The 23,762-nt window shown below is 43.6% G+C and overlaps 2 protein-coding genes across 6 annotated transcripts in view; one reads left to right on the top strand and one right to left on the bottom strand.

Moving 5' to 3' along the window:
- LOC147221287 (rho guanine nucleotide exchange factor 28-like) overlaps window positions 1-19,227 on the top strand; it is a 46,573-nt gene extending 27,346 nt beyond the window's left edge. For 2 of the 4 annotated variants that reach the window (XM_086169112.1, XM_086169115.1), the window contains 26 exons: window positions 435-546; window positions 1,599-1,641; window positions 2,431-2,520; window positions 3,074-3,197; window positions 3,936-4,080; window positions 4,349-4,404; window positions 5,116-5,173; window positions 5,694-5,832; window positions 6,159-6,289; window positions 6,394-6,534; window positions 7,347-7,597; window positions 7,675-7,800; window positions 7,903-8,020; window positions 8,478-8,732; window positions 8,817-8,893; window positions 8,980-9,158; window positions 9,721-9,818; window positions 9,937-10,128; window positions 10,268-10,399; window positions 10,515-10,642; window positions 10,722-10,769; window positions 11,195-11,299; window positions 11,409-11,573; window positions 13,467-13,718; window positions 15,125-15,500; window positions 15,713-19,227. In XM_086169112.1, the coding sequence (XP_086025238.1) occupies window positions 435-546; window positions 1,599-1,641; window positions 2,431-2,520; window positions 3,074-3,197; window positions 3,936-4,080; window positions 4,349-4,404; window positions 5,116-5,173; window positions 5,694-5,832; window positions 6,159-6,289; window positions 6,394-6,534; window positions 7,347-7,597; window positions 7,675-7,800; window positions 7,903-8,020; window positions 8,478-8,732; window positions 8,817-8,893; window positions 8,980-9,158; window positions 9,721-9,818; window positions 9,937-10,128; window positions 10,268-10,399; window positions 10,515-10,642; window positions 10,722-10,769; window positions 11,195-11,299; window positions 11,409-11,573; window positions 13,467-13,718; window positions 15,125-15,500; window positions 15,713-15,900 (3,729 nt within the window). In that variant the 3' untranslated portion in view covers window positions 15,901-19,227. The remainder of the gene's footprint in view (window positions 1-434; window positions 547-1,598; window positions 1,642-2,430; window positions 2,521-3,073; window positions 3,198-3,935; window positions 4,081-4,348; window positions 4,405-5,115; window positions 5,174-5,693; window positions 5,833-6,158; window positions 6,290-6,393; window positions 6,535-7,346; window positions 7,598-7,674; window positions 7,801-7,902; window positions 8,021-8,477; window positions 8,733-8,816; window positions 8,894-8,979; window positions 9,159-9,720; window positions 9,819-9,936; window positions 10,129-10,267; window positions 10,400-10,514; window positions 10,643-10,721; window positions 10,770-11,194; window positions 11,300-11,408; window positions 11,574-13,466; window positions 13,719-15,124; window positions 15,501-15,712) is intronic. The other 2 variants (XM_086169113.1, XM_086169114.1) reach the window with 2 other exon arrangements.
- A 173-nt stretch (window positions 19,228-19,400) lies between these two features.
- Window positions 19,401-23,255, bottom strand: LOC147221286 (uncharacterized). 2 transcript variants are annotated; one of them, XM_086169123.1, is made up of 5 exons: window positions 22,388-23,255; window positions 22,189-22,234; window positions 21,866-21,937; window positions 19,862-19,946; window positions 19,401-19,709 (listed from the first exon to the last, which is right to left on the bottom strand). In XM_086169123.1, exons 1-5 carry the CDS (start codon window positions 22,490-22,492, stop codon window positions 19,661-19,663), a joined length of 357 nt encoding a protein of 118 aa, XP_086025249.1. In that variant the 5' UTR covers window positions 22,493-23,255; the 3' UTR covers window positions 19,401-19,660. The 2 variants fall into 2 exon arrangements, with proteins under 2 accessions (XP_086025249.1, XP_086025250.1); XM_086169124.1 differs by having other exon boundaries at window positions 22,433-23,252.
- Window positions 23,256-23,762: the final 507 nt, after the last annotated feature.

The following is a 23,762-nucleotide window of genomic DNA, read 5'->3' as shown; positions in this document are numbered from 1 at the left end:
GTGTTGACTTTTCAATCCCTCGACAACTACTTTGATAGCTTAGCAGTCGGTTTACATCATATTCGGAGATACTTTAGAAGTCAAAATCTCAGCGGATTAAATATAAATATTTTCATAATCTTGACAGTGACCAATTGAATAACTCATTAATCCGATAAATATTTGAAGGATAAATCGGTTGTGAAATTCATCGGCTCGTTTGCTTTCATTCACCAGAATTTAGATTTTGTACGATGTTTTGTGTTGTTTATTTAATAGCAGCCAGATTATTTTTACGTTTTTGTCTGAGTTTATTCGTTCATACTTATGTATTTACATGTATTCAGTTTGTTTGTTTTTTTTTTTCCCCCGAAAAAAGTGAATCCTGACTGTATTTGTCAGTTTTGTTTACAGTTTTTTTTTTTTTCCCCCCCTATGTTTATGCTGTCATTCAGAACCCAGAGGAGGCCGAGGTCCGCCTGCGCTCCTACTCCTACTCCTCTCCCAAGGCAAAGCCGTCACGGCCGCTGCTAAACCGAGACGCCGCCATCACTGACCTAGCAGAGGGTGAGCGAACTCTCACCCCTTTGGACCTTCTGTTCCCGGGGGGCCGCCTGAACGGACGTACGCGTAATAAACTGGACTTCTATAAATAGTTGTATGTTTAGCTTCGACCTTGTGCGGCTGTGTGTTTTAGTAGCCGGCATTAAGGCCATGCTTTATCCTATGTAGATGGTGCTTTCAGCAGCAGCGGCCGCTCACTACTTCAGGCTTTATCTCTCTCTAAATCCCTCTCTCGTCTCCACCAAGTTAGTAAGTACAAGACCAGCATAGAAAGGCGAAGGAGAAGTCGCTGGTTTGTCTGTGTTTGCTCTGGAGGTGTTTCTCTTTACTCTGGCCGGGGCGGGCCGTGATCCTCGAAAGCTGCACGGGAGTGTAAGAATTGCAACGCTGGTGTGCTGGCTTGAAATATTAATCTGAGTTCGGCTGAAAGGATGCTGGCAAAAGTGGTTTTGATGTCAAATCTTCAGTGCCCGTGTATTTTCATCAAACAATCCAAGATTTTTCATTTTTCGTAGCCTTTCATCTGTGGAATATCCACAGACAATCGCTTCACACGAAGGCTATTTGCATTATTATTTTGAATTACTTGCTGATGAAGAACAGACCTTCTCCAAAGCTCGAGGCCAAAGAGTTTCTCTCTCAAAACCCCGTCATCCAAAATACATATTTACTTAATGCGATGACAGTGGACGCCTGAATATGTTTTTAATATTTTTTGATATATTAAGTTTTGGAAAATGGTCACTTCAGAATTTTCATAGCTCATCTCAGGGGAAAGATGGTGTTTCTGTTCTGGTTCAGTTTCGGTACAAGCCTTGTTTTCCTCTCGGTTTTTGGTTTCCGATTTTTGCTGTCACTTATTTTGTTAAGGCAAAACTCTAGTGTTGTGCTTGGACTTTCTCTGTACGGCTTTTATTCTTTCTGGGATTTCCGGGATGATGGTTTTTTCACACTTGGCCGATTCCCCTTGACCCTGTAATAACCACTGTTTGACACACACACTGTGTGTTTCTGCCTCCCAATCGAATGCCTTTCTGTCTTACTGTACATTTCAGAGCAAAGCGCCTTCAGCCTGACAGAAACCTCAAGAGAAAAGAGGTAAGACCAGCACGTCGTTCGCTGAGCTCAGGCGATATTTTCTACGCCGCGCTGGACCTGACTTAGATTTTAAATCAGACATTCCCCCATTTTCAGACATCGCTGTAAGCCAGGGATTGGCTCAGCTGGTCTGCCCTAGTGTACACAGTATGTGCATAACAGAGTGTGTGTCTCCAGTGTTAAACCTGTGGTTGGGGTCTGACCAGGCAGGATGTGATATACTTCCTGTTCCAAGGATGGAGCCAGATTGCAACTTTAAAAAAAAAAAAAAAGGAGAGAGAACCCTAAGTAAACATCAGAACCCATGGCTTTCCTGGATTTCTGACCTCAGAAAGATCTCGCTCGTTTGCAGACCGCATCACTGATGCTTAATTTAGAGTGTGCCAGGATGTATTTCAACAGTTCAGCTGAATTAACATCTGCTTTGAAATGCTCCTATGACCCATATTCATTTCATTTTTGTTTTAATTCATTGCTTCATGTTTTCATGTGCTAAGCTTTTTTTTTTCTTTGCTAATAACCACGCTCCGCTAACTGAGAAACCATTTTTAAAACCATAAAAGCAGTTAAAGGTATTAACAAGATTAGATGACTGCTAAATTGTAGTACAACATAGTAATGTTTTTTACAGGATGAACAACGTATATTGAATATACAATCATCCTACTTTAACATTAACACTTTCTTTTATCCAGAAAAATCTAATAGTAGATGACCATTAGCATTCGTAGACTACTGCTGAGCTGGAAAAAAAGCCAACAGCTTCTGAGGTGTGTCATATCCGTGCAGGGTTTTGGGTTTCCGTAAGCGGGCCCAGTCCGCAGAGGAGGAGAACAGCGCATCACTCCAACACCTCACCCTCTCAGAGTTCCTTAAAGAGTACGTGTTCACCAGAACGGCCTCACAACCACGCACGTGCGGCTTAACCCACCCTAATGTCAGTGTGCGGCCACTTCTCCGACTCATCCATTAACCGTGTGGATTCTTGGACGTGTTCGTCTTCAGAGATAGATTGTATCGCCTCTTTTAATTCCATGCCGTCATCGGTTCTGTGTCATGTTGCATGTACTTTCATCTCTGCATTCTGTCGTGGTTGACTTTCTACTAGTGTCTGCTGTAAGTAGCTTGGTTTTAGGTGTGAGTAGCTGTAGAAAGTTGACAAGTTATTAATTGCGTCTTGTCAAGGTCATTCCTTAAATAGCATCCACTAGAGTTCGTAATGACTTCCAAGCATGCCAAGCATGTTGTCAAAAGTAATAGTCTGTAGACTGGGGGACTAGAAGACTGTCTGGACATTCCTTCATTTCAGCATGATGACAAGGTTCCGGATCACACGGTTAATTGTAGCGTTTACGAGCACTAACATCACAATTTCTCCATAAAGCCAAGGACACGATGATTTTAAATGACTGTCGCTCTCGTGCCGGGACAGGATCGAGGATGAGGAGTGGGATAAATACATAATCCCGTCTAAGGTCGAGTCAGAGAGGTACAAAGTCAGCCGCACCTTCAGCTTCCTGAAGAGCAGGATGTCAAGCACTCGCAACAAAACCAAGGTGAGGCCACAACTTGTTCGCCTTTGCGACAGTGGAAAAGATGTTACCGCAGCTTTTGTGCAGTGAGATTGAATAAAAAAAAGAAATAGAACCCCACAAAAGAAACAGTGCTAAAAGCCCTCCATTCAAAACAGTACTGTAAAATGTTTACCACCCCACAGAAAGGCAGGGTCAGAATTCCTGCGCCGGGGAGCCGTTGTCCGTGCACGGTGCCTTTTTTGGCCAGGGAGAAAATTCCCTCTCCTCAGGTCTTAGCAACAGGACACAGTGAAAATATCCTCTTACATAACGCACAGACCCCCAACACAGCGTGAGGAACCAAAACACATTCCATAGTATATTCTCAATCTTCATAACACACGCGCGCGCGTGTCCGAGAACACGTTTCCATGCACGCGCGCATACATACGCGATGCACACGAGCACCTCGACAAACAAACATGAACTCTCAGACTTCCTTGTAAAGTTTGATGTGAAAATAAACACCGCTCTGTCAAACGCGCACACAAAGGAATCCCCCTAATACCCCCCGAAGGATAAACCACCACAAGCACGACGTCCGTCAACAAAGTCAACAGAAAAGCTCACTCAGAGAGACCCTTTATCTCCGCTAACTCCACTCTAACAGGTGTATTACACTCCGCCTTGGGGGTTGTGCGCCTTATTGTGGTATCACCTGCGGGTAAAAGTCCAGCGGGAGATAAGGATGTGAAATATCCCCCCGATGTGTGTTAACAGGTGAAGGGGAAAGAGGCGAAGGAGGTAAAGGACAAGACCGGAGCCTCCAATGGACATCACTTTGCCCCCGTGTCTCCATCTGGCCCGGCTCTCTGTGTGGCCTGCGATAAGTCCGTTTCTGGGAAAGACCTGCTGCAGTGCTCCAGTAAGTATTGTACTGTCATTGCGCGCTCTGCTGTTGCACAACTCTTCTGAGTTCATGTAAATGTCTCTGCCCGTGCTTCCACGAGGGTCGTTCTTTGACCGGCGGAAGTGAAGTCAGCCTTACTCAATAAACTCAGTATCGAGCATTCGAGCGGGGTACTCCGACAGCCATCTGGAGACCAGAGTGTGATCCTGCTGGAGGTTTTTTCTCTCTTTGAAATCTTTTATGAGATTATATTTACTGGAATTTCATCTGCTTTTGTTCTCAGACTGTTCCCTGACCGTCCACAAGAGCTGCCGCGAATCAGCTGCGGCCTGTGGAAAGGTGACCGTCGGCGCTAACTTCTCTGCAGCTCACATTTGTAACAACACACGTTACGCACAGTCTTGTTTATCACTCGATTTTGAGTGGGAGTGTAGTTGTACACAGATTTAACTCTGGATTGCACCTTGATAGTCAAGTCAGGGCTCATTGTGTGCTTTCAGTACAGGAAAACTGACAAAACAATACAACTTCTCTCTTTGTCATCAAACTCCAGTTTCCTTAACAGACAATAGCTGTGTACTGCCCTTGTGTTATGTGATATTTTCAAAACAAACCCGTTTTTTTATTTCACGGTTCATTTTTTTTTTTTTTTTACACCCGAATGACAACACAGTTCCCTGTATTCACCTTGAGGCTCTATCTGTTGTTTTAACACATTTACCCATCACTCCCCAATTACTACACAACACACACCTCAGCTGTGACCAACATTTCACATGTCAACATCCGCTAATCCCTGTTTCTTGCCGCTTCACTCGCTCGGTCACTGAACGTTTTTCCCCAGAAACATGGGAAATCAAGCAATCCCATAAAACATATACTATGTTGAAGTAAATAAAGCTGGCAGAATAAGGTCCGCCACTTGGTTGCGCTGTTGTGGAAGCAGCGGAGCGATGACAGCATCTGTTTTCTGTTGGCTTTATGGTGGTATTTTATTATCATACTCAGATACGCGACTGTTTATGTTAATGTGATTGTATGTTTCTTCAGAAGCTGCCAGAGCGGAATGCTTTGCTGATGAAAAGCAAGACCTTGTCTCTCCCACCGAGTGAGTCACAAATTACCGTGCTCGCCCCCTCACCAAGTACCCTCCCTCTCTTTTTGATTCGTTTAGTTTTTAACTGTCCACCTCCTCTTTTAGATCAAGTAAGTCATTTATCCTCTTGTTTTTTTTTTGTTTTTTTTTTTGTCCCTGCGGTTAAAAAAAAAAAAAAAAAAAAAGTTAAATTTTAATCTGCCTCAGTGGGGGATCTGGGCTGGATGGTGTTTATGTGTGTGTTTATCCCCGAGCACAGAGATGGAGTATCTCTCATGCAATAACAGGATACATTTACTTCTTGATGTGGATGTTTCGCATCAACAAATATGTCATGTTTGCACACAGTCGGGTTTAATTACAGTATTTCTTATTGTTGGCTTTTGGCTGAGTGCCCTTTAAAGCATTTATAATTTAACTTCTCATAGCATCGTAGCGCTACGCTCACTGACTACCTGCGTGGAAAGAAACGTTCTGAGCGACAAAACGTGCAATCTATTTGTTTTTTTTTTTGTTCCGCCGTCTCCCCCAGACTCGACGAAAGACAATTCATCGGCTTCCCTTGTCTGCCCTTCCTCATCCCCGTCTTCTTCACTCGCAACGATGACCAGAGAAAAGAAAGAAATGGTCGCTCCTTTATCCAAAAGCCTCTCCATCTCCGTAGACAGCAGGTAAGGATGGTCTCGCTCCAGCCGTACCGCCATCCAAAGGCTAACCGCAGTCACTACATTTAATATTTTAACAGCGTGCCTGTGGAGGTTCTCGGTCATCCGGGTCATGGTCAATTCTTGTCGAAATCTTCTTGTTGCGTCCACTGAACTTGAATTTCGTCACTCGAAGACGTTTCGCCCCTCACACGAGAGGCTTCTCCTTCGACACTGCACATTTCAATCGGTCTTCAGTTTGAACGCGTCGGCTCTTTTCACCCTCTTTATTAATAATGGCTTTGTTTTCAGAGGTTCAACACTGAAGCCCATGGTCATGTATTTCTGCACAGGTGGCCGGGGGATGCAGCAGGGGGCGAAAGCGATTCTGGGGTGAATGTTTGCACTAACAGCTCATTGTCGGATGAGGGAACTTCCATCACAGCGACTCCCCCTTCAGCCGATCCACCAATCACTCTACAGGGTGAGGGTAACCGACCGAGTGAGAATGCTGGCGTTCAGTTTTTGAGGTTTAAAGTAGATAGCGGTTTAAATGGAAGGCTCGATTTGTGACCGTGGTTTCTGCAGATGCGGTCGACGCTCCTCTGCTGAGCGACCTGTCAGCTGACCTGCTGGGACTGGAAGTGGAGTCCTGGAGCCTCGCAGTCAGTCCGGAGTTCTGCAGGCTGCACGACAGGCACACCGTCAAGAGACAGGACGTCATATACGGTGAGACTACTCGTCCTTCTCTTTATCAGATTTACCAATATCTGACTTTTTTTTTTCTGAATAAGAATCCTGTAATCATACTGTTGAATCACATCTTATTACTTAGATTGATCAATCTAACCAGTATTGATTATGCTATTAAAGATACAAATATGATAATATTATTTCAAAAAGCTTTTAAGATAAAAATATCAGTAACAATCTGGCTCACCCTAATATTGCATTTCTAGGGTTAATGTATATTAGAATGTCTGCAGTAGGGCGGTATTGCTACCTCCTGCTAGTTAGCTTAGCACAACAAATAGCGGCCTGTGGTACGAGTAGCCTATCTCTGTCACAAGTCATCAAATCCTTTATCCAGACATATTAAATGCTCCAGAACTAATGTGGACCGTTTACTATGTTGTGGAATGATGACGTGAAAGTATAAGACATCATAATTTTTGAAGCAAATTACATAACTGGCCTTAAGATTCCTGAAAAAACCCCAGGCACCTTGTGTACAGCGCTTTAGTCAGAGCAGGTAATTTTAGCATATTGAACTTTAAAATGATCCTGAAGTAAAAGCATCATGATCCCTGCTTTATCATGTCTGAACACAAAGCTACAAGCAGAAAAGATGCTGACAGTCTGATAAAGAGATTTAAAGCTCCAAGTTTGAAGTAAACGTGCTACTCTAGTATTACTCTGGTATTATTCTTTATTACTATGTGTTGTTTTGCATTTAATGATGTAAAATGGGTAGAGATGGTTCTATCGATTCATTTTTTCTTTTGCCATCATATTTCGCCCTTTCGCCGCCCCTCCTGCAGAGCTCATGCAGACTGAGCTGCACCACATCCAGACACTGACCGTCATGTCCGAAGTGTTCAGAAGAGGCATGCTGGAGGAGCTGCAGCTGGACTGGGATTGCGTGGCCCGGATCTTCCCGTGTTTGGATCCCTTGTTGCTCTTCCACAGGAACCTGTTTGGAGCACTGCACGAACGCAGACAGGCTTCAGCCCAGCCTGATAACCACAGAAATTACCTCATCCAACAGATCGGAGACATTCTGCTACAGCAGGTTGGCAAACGTGGCCGTGAGTAAACACACGCGCGCTGTCAACAACTGCCTTCAGCGTCTAACAGCAACTTCCTCAGTTCTCAGATGAAAATGCTGAGAAGATGAAGCAGGTGTATGGAGAGTTCTGCAGTCACCACACCGAAGCCGTCAATGTCTTCAAAGAACTTCAGCAGCAGAACAAAAAACTTCAAAACTTTGTCAAAGTAGGCTTTTTTTGGCTCATCGCTCATGGCGTACCATAAAAATATTGTTCATAAAATGTCTCAGATTTTGACTGACAAATTCATTTTTGACTCCGCTCACAGCAACAGAGTAATAACTCGCTAGTCAGGCGACGGGAGGTTCCAGAATTCATTCTGTTAGTCACTCAGCGCATCACCAAGTACCCGGTGTTGCTGGAGAGGATATTACAATACACTCAAGGTACGGCTGCTGCACCGCGTTCAATACTAAAACTGACTCCTCGGTCTTTTCTCTATTCCAGATGTAGCCCGTAAGGCACCGGAAAATTGGTCGGCATTAAAATGTTCCAGTATGTGATGGCTGTTTGCAAAGACAATTTATTTCTTTGAATAATACAAATAAAGAAAGAAGGTTACATTTCAACCTAGATTTTTTTTTCACACAGTCACGCTCTGCTGAATTGCTTACAGGCTTTGTGAATTGCCCTCTCCGTGCTAAATCAGTCCAAGTTTGCAATATCCCAATTTATCTGTTGCTTAATATGAAAATGTTACACAGATAGGGTGTGTGATTTTGATCATTTGAAAGATAAAAATGTGCGTTAGCCCCTAGGAGCCAGAATATCTGATTCTGTTTTATTTTGTCTATATCAAAACAGCACATCAACAGTTATCTCAATGACCATCTTCTTTTGCAGAGGGTAGTCAGGAGCACACTGATCTGTCGAGCGCCCTGGCTCGAATCCGTGATGTGATTGCAACCGTAGACCTGACGGTCAATAAGTACGAGAGGTGTCAGGAGCTGCAGGAAGTCCTGACCCGCCTGGAAAATAAGAATTTTGCCAAGCTAAAGAATGGCAAGGTGTTTCGTAAGCAGGACCTGACCAGCAAAAACAGAGTTCTACTGTACAAAGGGTTGGTGTTCTGGAAGACTGCCACAGGGCGGCTCAAAGGTACGTCAAGGAACATCGCCTGCACGAGATGTTTGGATTTACTTGACTATCAGTCTATATTTACTTCTTCGCTACCTCTTTCAGACACTTTAGCTCTCCTGCTCACGGATGTTCTGGTTTTCCTGCAAGAGAAAGATCAGCGCTTTGTATTCGCAGCAGTGGTGAGCCTTAACCCGAAGAGACACCTTGCCCTTCCCTCCATTGTTTTGACTCCCTCTAACTTTTTAAGTTGCGTTCCCTCCGTCAGGACCAGAAGCCTCCCGTCATCCCGCTGCAGAAGCTCATTGTCAGAGAAGTGGCCAACGAGGAAAGAGGGATGTTTCTAATCTCCGCCTCCTCCGTGGGACCGGAGATGTACGAAGTTCACACCACCAGCAGAGAGGAGAGGAACGCTTGGATGAAACACATCCGGCAAGCCGTGGAGACGTGAGTGTCTCAAGCAATGACCGCACTCAATATATAGTGTACGTTTTAATGTCTTCTCCCATTTCAAAGGCCAGTGTGGAGACTTTGCTTCATCAAACACCATCAAAAGATTTTTTTTTTTTTTTAACTCTATCCTCCGGTTATCAGAGTAATTGATAAAACGTCATAAATGCGGGTAATATTGCAGCCACAAAAACACGGCTTGCCAAAGTCCGTCGTCGGCGCTTCAGCAGGACACTGAGTAAAATCACAGTCTTGTACAGCGGGAGCTACAAAGAGCTGTTTTAGGTGTCACCATATCTACTTTTCCTGAGAAAAGGCCCTCGGAGACTCGATGAATCCACGCGATGTTTATCACCCGACCTAAACTATTATTGTCGTTTACTTTTTCAATCGTCACCCCTCTGTTTGTTTGACTTCTAATGTGTGCAGAGTGTGTGTGTGCGTCTCTGCACCTCTGTTTAAATATGTTGTACAAATGAAGTTGAGTTGAGGGAAAGCCTTTGCGAATGTCTCGGACCTTACACGCGATCTAACCTCCTACTGGCAACTCCCATGGCAGTTGTCCTGAGGAAGAAGAGGAGGAGGAGCGAAACGCTGAATCGGAGGAGTCCAAGCGAGCGGCAGAAGTGAGAGTTCAAAAGATCGCCAAGTTTCAAGGTGATAAGGGGGTATCCGTTACTACACGTTATTAAAAGATAATTAATGTTGTATAAAACAAATCCGTGATGGATTCCCGAGCAAACAAAGTCTTCATCCCAGTGTTTGTTTTGTGTAGAGACACTGCTGGTTCAGGACCAGCGCATCTGCAACAGCTTGGAGGAGAAGTTACAGTTGTACACCGAGCTGGCCGAGTTAACCCTGGGCTCGCCGGAGGCTGCGCCACACCGACATCTGCTGGTGCAGCCCGAGGCTGACAGCGACTCACCGAGGCCGGCTTCGTCGCTGCTCACCTCTGCGCTCAGAGAAGGTGAGGACGCCGCAAACAGGAGCACCGGAAGTTACTCCACAGGGCCCACCATCCTGTCCGTTGGTGTCTAGGAATTATAATAGAATCCCTGTTTTGTTTTTTGTTTTTTTTGGTTTGGCGTGTTCGGTTTCACCTGCAGCGGAGAACTTGATCAGCATCCTCCAAGCTCGGGACGGCGTTTCCGCACAGGGCTTGAGTCCTCCAGTCCGAGGACCGGACGCCTGCCACTACAACAGCCACGGCAGCAGCATCCAGGAGTCTCCCTCTGAGCGTCAGTCACACACACACACACACACACACACACACACACACAGCGTGATACCGATCCTGTTCACGCTCGGACATTTTTGGCAGCATTTTTTTTTTTCCCCTTTTTGTCTCTACAGCCGACTATCTGAGCACGCTCAGCATTAGCTCCGCCTCCCTCGGGTCGGACAGCGAGCTGACGGACAGCGCGTTGTGGAGCTCTGCCACAGAGCTGAGAAGAGGGGACACCAAAGAAACGCTGCTAAAGGTTCGACCGACAACCATGAGACATAGTTTATAGTTTTCAATAAATCGGTGCTGCTCTGTAACCAGGTGTTGCTCTTTAGGTAGCAGAGAGCGTGCAGAGTCTCACTCAGCTTCTTTACAGTCTGCAGGTAAGAAAGAACGCATCTATCAGGTTGTGATGCTTAATACGATGCCCTGTTTAACAATGATCTATCAGCGAGGTCTGTAATTTTATTATTTTTACGGCTTGTAATTGTGGCACCGACCTCACAGCAACAAGGTTACTGGCTCATTTCCGACAGCAGATTGCACGTCTTCCTCTTGCGTGCTCGATAAGTGGCAACGAGAAGAAATGAATGAATCATAAATAGTAATAGCAAAACCACTAGCCGTGGTCAAGCCTGATGAATTCATTCGTTATATATTCATACCGCTCGTCTTGCACACAGGCTCGTGGGGAGCATTCTCAATATGAACAGTTAAAAAGTCAAATAGACTTCACTATCAAGAGCGGTATTACGTTAACATAGAGAGAATATCTGGAGTGTGTTCAGCGGGCGTCTCTTGTCTGCAGGCTGCCGTGACCCTCCAGGACAGCTGTCACGAGGTGCACAAACTCCTCCTCCAGGAGGGAGAGAAACCTCAGCTCCGGACCGTCACCTCCCTCCAGAACAACCCGGTATCAGCGCCACATTGTTCTGAATCGTGTCATTTAACATATAAAGTGTGTGTGCTAACGCAGGATTCACAAATACCCAATTTAGAGTGAATTTTCTGTCGTGGTGCAGGACCAGGAGAGGCAGAGGAGCATCGATAAGAAGAAAGAGGAGGCAGAGAGGAAGAGTTTGGAAAAGAAGAAGGAAGAGATGGACGAGGTGCAGAAACTCCATGTGAAGCTAAAACAGGACCAACAACGCTGGGACAAAGAGTGTGTGGCCAGAGAGAAGCAGCAGGTGAGCCTTCCTCTGCTTTAAATACAAATCACCTCTAGATTAGATTTTGCAAATTTAAAAAAATCCCCCAAATACACTTCCTCATTTTCCAAAGTCCTCAGATTGTCAATTGCCACGACTGATATATGGCGCAGTCAATATTCTCTTTTCTATATTTACAACTGCAGCTAATCCAATGACAATGATGTCGTTACTCAAAAGGACATCTGTCAGTCTGTCTCAGTCATGCTAAACATCACTGCTCTTTCCTTGGAGTTCACTTGATTTCGAAAGATACAGGTCTCCTTAAAAGTGCAATTTGGGGTAATTATAATTAATCATTATTTCTGCGGGACAGTTCACCTGAAATGAAAGAAAAACACTTTGATTTCTTTTTTTTTCTTTTTTTTGCCCGTGTTGTTTGCCTCACAACAGGTTTGCCTAAGTGTGGTACCTGAGCTACCTGTCGGCGCTACACATATGAATAAAATTACCGTATTTGCGAACCAGTAAGGCGCAATATCAATGAATGGGTCTATTTTCATACATAAGGCGCATGATAAACTATACGGTATATAAAGCAAAACAAAACAGTCGGTTTTGTCGAACTTTACTTGACTCATTCACTGATTCAATAACCAACTGTTCAATTTTGTCTTCTAACTATGGCCATCTCGCTTTGTTCGCTCAGAAACTCTGTTAATTCGTCTTTACTCGGTGCAGTTCATCTGCTTGCTTCCTCCACTTCCGTACCATTGATTCACTGATGTTGAATTCTTTGGCGGCTGCTCTATTTACATCATCTACTCCCTGACTGATAACCTTGAGTTTGAGTTCCGCTTCGTAAGCATGTCTCTTAACAGGTGCCGTTATGGGGGTCCTCATACACACAAATGTACAGTAATATTCTGTTGAAGCACAGTATGTGCCGCTATTACAAAAAGTGGTGGCGGTAGGCGTACTGCGTACTGTTCTCTGATTGGTTTATCGTTGCCATGGATTATAGGCACCTGAAGTTAGTGTGAGGTTGGAACAACTTTGTATTCCAGCACGACATGAGTTATCTAACGAACACGGTGACGTTGCAACCCATGTTCAACCACGGACCCACTTTAATACAAGGTCCCCGTGTCAGATGGGAACGAACCGACAGCCACTCAAGCTGAGTGCCTTCGTCGCTTACCAAAGTCGCACTAAAACATTTTGACATTTTGAGTGCGGTGTACCGCATAAAATTGGTTTCGAGGTCAGCAAGCAAAAGAATTCACACATAAAGCACACCGGGTTGTAAGGCGTGTGGTCGATTTTTGAGAAAATGTAAGGATTTTAAGTGTGCCTTACGGTGCGAAAAATACCTCGCTGTAAAGGCAAAACCGGAACAAGAATGCTTTGAATCTTACAAATAAGCTTTAAACTTTTAATATATGCTGTTAGTCTTTATCGCTGCAGTTGCTGAAAAGTATTCATACTCAATGCTGCTTGTCTTGCCTCGCTGTAACATCTGAGAAACTGGAATTCATTGTCCCGCAACTTCAAACAATCCACAGATCCTGTGTGCCGTCTCAATAGTATTTATTTTTTCAGCCGAACTACACGCCCGGCCCGTATTGTCCTCGGTTGCCCGGCCACCACGGGCACGTCAGTGTTACTTTGTTTTATGTCTAAATATCAGTGCATCTGTTTAATTTCAGACTGAACCGTCTCTTTAAACAAATTAAAATCCCAATGAGCATTTGTTTTAAAGCCTGGCTTGACCCCGTGACCGCGCAAATAAAAAAAAAAAAGCGCATCTGCGCATCTGAATCCCATCAGCGCGGGCGGCGGGCTAACAATGTAGCATCCGAGCCGCAGAGAGGAAACACGAGGAATAAACAGTGCGAGAAGCAGCTGATGCACGTGTTCCTCCTCCTCCAGACCGAGCAGGAGAGCGAGCTGGAGCTGCGGGAGAAGCAGTGCCTCCTGGAGGCCGAGCGGTTGCGCTGCGAGCGCGAGGAGCTGGAGGCCCAGCTGCTGGAGTATCAGCACAATCTGGACAGGCTGCGGGAGGGTCAGAAGAGCGTGGAGAGGGAGAAGGAGAAGGTGGAAGCCCAGCAGAGGCTTCTCCAGAGCTGGAGACACAACCGGCAGAGCAGCCTGCCCGTTACTATACCACTGGATGGATACAAGGTCAGCTGACAAACCGATCACCTTTTTAACTTTGGAAATATTGACTAGAAAAGGGTTTTTATCAGAGAAATTCCAACTTGGCGCTGACGGAACTTGACTTACGAATGAACCAACGTATGAATTTTCCGAGATGCGAGCCGTCGCTCAGGGATCTTTGTGATACAAGCCGAGATCTGAGTAAGGATCGACGCGGCCGCTGCCACCGTGGTGTTTAAAAACCCCAGAGAAAGTCATGAAAAAACAGGAGCGAGGTGTGTGTGTGTGTGTGTGTGTTGGACTCGTCCATGAAGAGATGGAGAAGTTGTCTGTGAGATACGCCGACGGAGAGCATCATCGGTGAGCAGGCAGGAGATGTTTAGGGGGTTTGGTGCAGCAGAGGGCGGGAACCTCAACGGACCAGGCATCTAAGACGGTCAGGAACGGTTTGAGGGTTTCAGAAAGAGGAGCGGCGTTCACTCTATAACTAAATGAAGTCCAGACATAAAGTGTAGCATGTTACATTTAGCAACACATCGTAGCATTAAGTGTGTAGCCAGTAAGTTGAGTTAAGCGATCGAGCACCAAATGGAAAACTCCTCTTCATCCAGTCATCATTGTAAATACTCTCTCTTTACATTCTCTTTCATTAGGTTGTTTTTTTTTTTTTTTTTTTTTTTTCAGATTATTCATTCTTAAAGTACATTTTTCTTATTGAAAACACGCAAGAAAACGGGATGGGGCGGATTAATAACATTTCAAATCATTTCAATGGGAAAATTTAATTTGATATACAAGGAAAATTAAGTGACAGGCGCTAAATTAGGTGTTTTTTTTTTTTTTTTTTTTTTAGATTGTTCATTCTTAAAGTACATTTTTCTTATTGAAAACACGCAAGAAATCGGGGTGAGAAGGATTGATAACATTTCAAATCATTTCAATGGGGAAATTTAATTTGATATACAAGGAAAATTGAATGACGAGCTTTAAATTAGGTTGTTGTTTTTTTTTTTTAGATTGTTCATTCTTAAAGTACATTTTTCTTATTAAAAACACGCAAGAAAACGGGGTGAGAGGGATTAAATACTTTTCAAATCATTTCAATGGGAAAATTTTATTTGATATACAAGGAAAATTGAATGACAAGCTTTAAACTTAGTTTTTTTTTTTTTTTTTTTTAGATGATTCATTCTTAAAGTACATTTTACTTATTAAGAACACGCAAGAAAAACGGGATGAGACGGATTAATAACATTTCAAATAATTTCAATGGGAAAATTTAATTTGATAAACAAGGAAAATTGAATGACAAGCTCCTTCATGAAACCAATTCAACTCAAGTCAAGGTTTTAATTTACTTAATTAACTTTTCCAGACCGTTTCCGCTCCGGACAGTTTGTTATCTGACCGTATTGTTTTGACTTCCCAAGGTGTCGAACCACAGCCGCTCCGGCAGCCTGGACGGCAACTGCGGCGTGAACGAGAACGACGCCGCTCTGCTCACGTCCCTCCAGAGGAACCACCTCCAGCAACCCGCCAACAACAACCAGCACCAGAGTCTGCTCTCCGCGCCTAGGAAGAACAACGACGGCCCGCGGCACACCTCCGCCTACGGCGCCAACCTCGGCCTCACCGCCAGCCTCTACAACAGCCTCAACACCCTGCTGAGCCAAACGCACGGGAAGCAGCCGGCCGAGGAGCTGACTTACCCGAGCTACCCGGAGAACCGCGGCCGCAGCCAACCCGCGGGCGACCCCGTGCGCCCCTTCGGCCGGGCCGCCGCTCGGCCGCAGAGGACTAGCAAAAGTAAGTTTGGTTTGACGGTAAACGTAGCGCCGAGTTATGAGGTGTCAGAGTGCAAGTTGTCTGTGGAGGTTCTGAGTCATCCAGATCATGTTGAAATCTTCTTGTCGTGGCAAGAAGATTTCAAGAGAAATTCAAGTCCAGACAAGAAGATTTTGACCGGAGTGCAAGTTCCCGCTTTCAGCTCTGATCCAGTTCTGTCCTTCCACCTTCAGATATCAGTCCACAGTTGGACCATCGATCCCTGGCACCGTGGCGGCAGCAGGTCACAGGCCAGGAACTTTACGAGGACCACTACCCGTCTTCCCCCTCTCTCACGCCGCTCCTCTCCCCGCCGTCGTACCTCTCTCTGGAAGGACAGAACGGCGAGGAGGGAGGCGACGAGAACATTGTTTATCTCTGAGAAGAGAGAGACGGGAGCAACGCAAGCCGCCCGACTGCGAACTGGATCAACAATAATCTGCTCGTCGCTTGCGTGATTTGTGTCGTTCGCCTAAACATGATGGACGCGAGTCCACTTTTAAAAAGCCTGGATAATCATGTGAGGGAATAGTCGCTGGCAGGAAGTAAACACAGATTCGTGACCTGCCTGTGGTGGCCATCAGTCCCTCTCCTCCTGCATTATCTAACCATTGTGCCTTTTAAAAAACAAAAAAACAAAAAAAAAGAAGTCTTTGTGAATCACCTTTTTCTATTTGTACCGCTCACATCAGCAGACAGACGTTTATCAATCCGTCTTCATTTTCCCCCGTTGTGTTGTTTTTGTCGCGCTTATCCGACGACATTCATTATCTGCCCCGAACACGGCGGGCGAGAGCGTCAGGACACGAGCCGCAATTCTATTTTCCCGTCAGCACTTAAGATAAAGTAAGTGAAATAATTTGAGAGGCCAATCAGAGCCCTTTCCCGAACACCATGTACAGCATTCATTTTCAGCAACATTTATTTCTCCACATGATCTTTTAATATTTATACAGGATTGTGAGCAACGGCAAGAAATAAAATATACTGACACTGTACGTATGTAAGTACCTATTGTATGTATAGTTTTATGGAAGGGCTACCTATGCACACTATTATCTTTATTTTTTTCCCCCCTCACATAAGTGCCAAAACACATTCATGCCATTTGATATTATAAGATTGTTGCTGTAAAGACGAGCTGTAATTTTTCTGTTTCTTTTTTTTCCCCCCAACAAGTCAGTAATTTATTGTGTAAATGGCTTTCCAGCACTGTCAGGAGTAATATTTGTTTGATATGCGATCTCTTGTAATCTCTAATCCCAACAGCAGTGATCCACATATTAAGAGTGTGTCGCATATAAAGATACTGTTGACAACTTTGTCTTGTTGAATGACTACACCAACATGCTAAAGCATGGAAATATTGATAACTTGTTCCTTTTTTTTTTGTTTTATTGTGTCGTATTTGCTGGGGCGTTCCAGCAAGAAGACAACACACGAAAAATCTGATAGATTCAACTTTGATAAATTCCTATGTATAATTTAGATATTTGAATTTGTTCGAACAAGCGCACATACGTGTTATTTATGTAGCAGGTCAGTCTGGACTTTTTGCTGTATTCAATGAAATGCATTCATGACACAGTTGTGCAGGTGGTTCCACGTCACTGTCGTCATTTACGGCAATGAGGGGAAAATACGTTTTTGGTCAGTTTTGTTGCGATACGACGGGTTGCTGAAATCATATCCTGAATTATGTCAACCGCCTCTCTGCTTATCATGTATTTGCTTCCTTTTCCTATCCATTTTTAAATATGTGAGTGTGTGTGTGTGTGTCCCATACTCTCAAGCGTCAGCTGTGGGGAGCTCAGTCATCCCAGCTATCACTTGCAAACCAGATCCACAAAAAGAACTCACATTCTCCAGACACTGCGGGGCTTTTAAACGTCACCAGGAATCAGACCTGGATTGCTGGTCTGTAAATACCGGACGTCAACACAGAGCCAATCGCTTAATTATTTCTGATTACTTAACCCAGACTAACTATTCAAACATGTTTCTCACCCGCACAGGAAAATAGACTTTGTATTGTTGTGTTTTGTCGTTCGTCCCCGGAGAGACAGGCGACCCGGAAGCCGAGTGACGACAACTAAGTGAGGGAGTTGCCCAGCTGTCTTGTTTGAATTCCAATCCCCATCTAGAATGATCTTTATCTAAGATGACCTGACCCTCCATGTGTTTGGTTCCAGAGCTGGAAAAAAAACCCGGTTTGCGGCTTCCCTGTTCTTCCTGGTGCAGGATCGCCAAAAAATGTGCACACAGAACCAGTTCAGCTGAATTCTACTTCACCAAAAGCACTGAAGGTAAGCGTCAAAACTCCACAGTGCTTACAAATCTCCTGAAAACACATGGATTCAAAGAGATGATAGCAAATAATGGAACTCCTTATATATCCAGTGATACACCGCTTACAGTCACCATGATGGATAACGGATAATTATATCTGTATTTGTTTGCCGCACAATCTCAACGCCTGGTTCGATCCAGCCAGCCAAGACAGTTCTCTCCCATCTGATCCGTCTGCGGCCGCTAACCGTCGCCCGAATTGGGTTTTAAGTCGGCTTCTCACCCAGCGTTCCAGCCGGCTCCCACCAACATTCCTGCTCGCGCCGCTGTCTCCCGCCTGTTTATAAGCCGCCAGACTGGTTCTGGAAAACGACAGCTCCCCTCTGATGGGTGCTTTTAAATCTTGCTCGACCCCGTCGGGATTTAAAGGGTCGTCACGCAGGGAAACACAAATCTAATTTTTCCATGTAATAAAATCACACCTTCAAGCTGAAAGCCTGATGTGACCAAACTAGGCACATTTTTTTTTTACCTCATAATTTCTACAACCATCCGTATTTACTCATCCTAAAATGACCTGTTCTTATCTCTACCTGATTGTAAAAAAACAAAACATGATTTTCATTTGTTCCTTGACTCCATTTGCGAATCCAATTCATTTTCCCCATTGAAATTAAAAACTGCAAAATTTTAATCCCATTGGTCCGTTGCCAGGCCCCAAAAACACTTTTTCATGTGTTCACGTACGACAAAAATACAGACAGGAATAACCTTAATTATAATTGTGTTTCTGGTGTTTTGTTCTTCAGGATGGTACAGACGGTTTTCGTCAGTAACATGAACGCCACTGTCCCGTTTAGCTATTATTTCCTCCTTCAGACTGACTGTAATACGCTTAGGTATTCTTAACACCACTATCACCAGCACTTTTCACTTTCTTGCCAGTTGTAATGACGGCTACTTTAATGCAAAAAGCACAACTCGAGCCTAACGAAGAGGGCGCAACGATGCAAACAATGGTGAGTACTACGTACGACTGCCGCTACGATAAAACACTTCACTGCGGAAAAGCCCTCAAGTTTGTTTGTTTGTTTGTATGTATGTATGTTCGCACACCGAGGGCTTGTCGATTCAAAAATCTGTTTGAAAACTCAGTTGTGGGTCAATTTTGTTTGCGGGCCGAGGTTCCACTCCATAGAAGAAGTCTCACTACATTGTGACTTTCATTATCTATACACATATATAAAAAAAAACAAAAAAACAAAACAGTTTATTAGAGGGGGTCAAAGGTCATACAGCAGTATTAACATCCTGAGTTTAAAGAAACAGTTTGGATCTTAGAGAAATAAAAGCGTCTTCACTACAATTGTGAAAAATGGCAACTCTTAAGAGCTATTTAAAAAAAAAAAAAAAAAAGAAATGGCACGAGAAGCTCTCGGATGTCTGACGCTTATTGAGAGCGTGCGCACACACACACACACGCACACAAATGGATCTGTATAAATATACATCAATCTCTGTCAGACATATAAACAAACAAAGCTTCTTATTATTGTTAGAGTGGCTGCTGGCCCGATCTGGCCCGCATATCAGTGGTGCAGAAGCTCAGAACAAATGGGGAGGAAGCGGCCGAGTCCGACCCGCCGGAGCTGCTTCTCCTCTCGAGCGCCGAGTCAAGACCGAGCGCCAGTTTCAAAGCCGGACGGAAAAAAGGCGGCGCTCGGCTCGGTTCGGCCTTCCGGGGTCGAAAGGAAGGATCCTGTCACCCTGGTGCTCGTATTGGTTTTCTTTTGGAAAAAAAAAAATCTGCACAGTTTAAAATCCATAACGGGGATGATCAGCCAGGAGGATCTTCATACACACACTCTCTGTTGGATTCGTACTCTCACCTTCCTGTGTTTTCTGAAAGACAAAACACACGTTTTTCTTAATGCAGGTTGCAGTGTACTAATCCTGCCGAATGGTGTGTCTATGGTAAGCGGGAAACAAGTTCACACATGTGGCGCTAACAGCAACCTGGCAGAAGACTGAACAGCGTGTGTGTGTGTTTATACCGTTGAGGTGGAGACACCATGCACCTCCAGAGAGCAGCATAGAGAGCCAGTAGAAATATGATGAAGAGAGTCGCTGCGATTGCCCCTGCAAGCACACGCAGAAAACAAAGAGGAGTTTTTTCATGTTCAAGGACAAGTGAAAGATACGAGAACAAACTGTACGGAGAGTCGCCTAAAAGTCAAGCGCAAGTCGGAAATAGTCTGCTTATCAGGAAACACTCCTTTTTTTTCATTCTTGTCGTGACAACAAGATTTTGACAAGAACGAACCAAAGAATGGCCCCCGGATCGAGTCTCTGCTTCTTCTTGCGGATGATGCGGTTCCGTTTGCTTCATCGGGCCGTGATCTCCAGCAGCCGGGAGGATCGGCACCTCCAAATCCGAGACTGTGGGGCTCAACCGGAAACGGGTGGAGTTTCCACTCCGGGTCGGGGAAGAGTTTCTGCCCCAAGGAAGGTTCAAGTAGCTCGGGCTCTTGTTCACAAATTAGGAGAGGAGAAGAAGATTTTGACAAGAATTTACCGACAACTCCTTTTTTTTTTTTTTTTTTAAATGTCTTCTATGATCTGAGAGGCAAAGAAGCTTTCTGGAGACGGATCGCTTTCTTTTGTATCAATTTCCGTCTGAAGCCGATGGTCGCGACCTCCCTCAGCCCAAGCTGGAAGACGATGAACGGACGGCGCGAGGAGCGAGGAGGAGGTGCAAAGCACAGACCAACACCCGGAAGTTTCAGTAACAGGTGACGGACGCAGCTGTGGATCAGTGCGGACCGCGTCCCACCAGCTGAGAAGTATCAATGTCCCTCAGGACCCGGCTGAACTCCATCAGCTGTGGCCTGCGCCGGTTTTTGGCAAAACCACACATGAGATCGCAAAGGAAGAAAAATCATCCCGGAAGCGACTCGAGGGACTCGGCAGTTTTTGACAGGAGAGCGAGACGACCATCTTCCGAGGGTCGGCTCGCCAAAATAAACAGAGCGCCAGTGCTCTTGTGTGAAGCCCGGGATTATTTTTTGAGCAAAACCCCTCCGAGGTGGCAGCCGCTGTGCTTGTAGATAAAGGTTCAGCAGACCAAACCCAAACTCCACATTCACGGGAAAACCCAGAATCTCCAAAGAGCTATCTTTGCTCTTTGGCACCGTGAGAGGAGGCAGCCTGCAGCAGCAGCTCCCGTTGTAACTTATAACTTTCTATTAGTCTGTGTTGTCCTTTTAAAGTATTTTAATATTTTATAGTCATATATATATATATATATATATATATATATATATATATATATATATATATATAATTAAGTTTTTTTATTCATACTTTTTTTGATTTTTTTTTTAGATTATACTCTATACTTTTACACTTTAGCGTTTACTTATTTTATTTAGTTTTGAATGAATAAAAACACTTAATTTTATATATACATATATATATAAAATTAAGTGTTTTTGTACACAAAATACAATAAAAATGAAATAAGTAAACTCTAAAGTGTAAAAGTATATATAAAATCTATATAAATATATAATATAATATAATAATAATATATTAAACACTTAATTATATATATATATATATATAATTAAGTGTTTTTATTCATACTTTTTTTGATTGTTTTTTTTTTTAGATTATACTCTATACTTTTACACCTTAGAGTTTACTTATTTTATTCATTTTTTTTACGTGTATTTTAGCTTGTCTTGTCCTTGTATGTCTTGCTGCTGCTGCAAAACTATTTCCGAAGCATGGGATCACTAAAGTACATCTCATCTCATCTCTGACTTCAGTCAAAGCAATTTGAGGCAAAGAGTTGACTCCAATTAAAGTCATTAAGTCATTTATCCTGATGACAAGAGGAAGACTTGACCTTCCTGAGACAGAATATCTCCAGTTTAAAGCAATTCCTTACTATTTTTAATGGATTTCAACAGGCGGGATTAAGACAGAAAGCTCTGCTAATCTGAAATTAAATAAATCTAAACTATTTGGAGCTGGGAGTAGTAAAAGCAGCTCACCTGGGATAATTCCACTGCTCCTGGTTAAAGACTCCTCCACTCCTGAAGAATGTGTTGATGCTGCTGTTGAAACTGGATTGGGAGCGAGGATAAAGGCCCATTTTAGGTGGTATTCTATTTTATTGTCTTAATTTTCCTCTTTTACTTGTTAAGTTAACAAGTTTTATTTCCCAGAATTTTGGATATTTACATTTGTTTGATTTTAAATCAGTGGAATAAAATCAGCCAAAGCATTGTGTAGGGAAAAACACAGTAAATTATCCAGGACAATAAAAAAAATGGCAGGAATTAAGTGGAAATAAAACAAACAAAAAAAACCTCACCGTTCCTCTGCTCGGCGTGCAGAGCCTGCCACACCGGGTCTGCCATCTAAAAGAGCAGAAGGCCGAAAAGTGGGGAAAAAAAACATATTACTACCACTAATAATAATAATCGTAAAGTAAAGCGGACAGAGAAAGAAGATTAAATCCAGATTTTGTAAATGAACTTTCCGTGGAAGGTCCGCCTGCTTCCCCTGCTCACCTCTGCAGGAGACCGGGGGTTGTTTTCCACCATTTGGCTTCTTACCTCTGAGCTGTTTCCGTTGCCGATGGCGCACTTGCTGTTGTTTTGCAACCCCTTCCACATTTTTTAATATGTTTTATTATTTCGAGCGTCTCTCTCTTCTTCACTTCATGTTTTCGTCTCACCTTCGCTGAGTCGAGCGCCTGTTTGCGTTGCGTTCAGGTACCGCTCGAAAACCTCGTTATTTTGCGGGAGAAGGAATTGATTTGAGGTGCGCACCAACTACTAGAACTTGGATTGCGTAATAAATTTAACCCTTCGTTAGCGTAGAAACCTTAATAACGATCACCAAAACCAAGTAAAGTGTATTTATTGCATTTTACATGAAGATATTACCTCCGAATTCATCAAAGTACGTTCGTCTTTGAAAGACCCGATTTCCATGAACGCACCACGGACTTCGAAATAGTTTGTGCGAATTGGCCTCACACTATTGATGTCACAGAACAAACCCGAAGACACTTCTTTTAAAACGCCCTGCTCTCCTTCCTAGTCCGGTTTAGGGACATTTGTTGTGTCAGTCTCGACGTTCAAAAAAAAGAAAAGATACAAAAAAATATACGGAAAGAATGTTATCTCGATGGAAATGCACTCACAATTTGGCTAGCTTCCTCTGCGTTGTGTTTACGGACTCACTCCAGACGTATATCAGCTCGGAAAACATAGCTTCACTTGGTAGTGATAGCCAAAATAGAGCCCGAAGTATCAAAGCTTATCTCTGTAACCTCTAAAACCATGTTCACTATTTCGTTCAGATTCTCACACGTCATTTTTGTGTATAAGTAGTGTAAATAAACACCCAGATTCTCGTTTCTTTAAGGAGATGTGACCCCTTGCTGTTAATTACACCGTATCATTCCCTTTTTTTTTTTTTTACATTAAAAAAGTCGTCAAATTGAGGTACAATTGCACTCAAATCGTGCTCAGTTTTTTCTTAACCTTTTCTTTTGATTTTTATTTCAAGCCGCGGTAAAACCATCGCTTGTTAAAATATCAATGTATAACGTCGTTCACCTGTGTCGCCTTGCTAGCTCGATGACAGGAAGTGCCACACCGGTGGCTTTCACAATAAAAGCACCCGGTAGATTAGAGCTGACCGGAAGTGTGAAGCGAATATTTTTTTTGTAACTTGACTGGTGTGAGAAATTGGTTTTCAGTGTGTGTGAATACATTTTCCCTTAAATTGTATGTTTACCTTTCTTAATATTGTATAATCAGAGATTTTTTATTTATCACATCAAATAGTTTTAAACTGCATCTCCATTATTTATATTTAATATATACAAAATACTGGATTTTCTGTGACAAGAAGCTGTTTGTTTCACCTTTGAGT

Source organism: Fistularia commersonii, chromosome 22, assembly GCF_037954325.1.
Source record: "Fistularia commersonii isolate RoL2024-O1a breed Wild chromosome 22, RoL_Fcom_v1.0, whole genome shotgun sequence".
NCBI lineage: Eukaryota > Metazoa > Chordata > Actinopteri > Syngnathiformes > Fistulariidae > Fistularia > Fistularia commersonii.
Note: the sequence above shows the minus strand (reverse complement) of the source record. Positions and strands in the feature narration are given on the sequence as shown.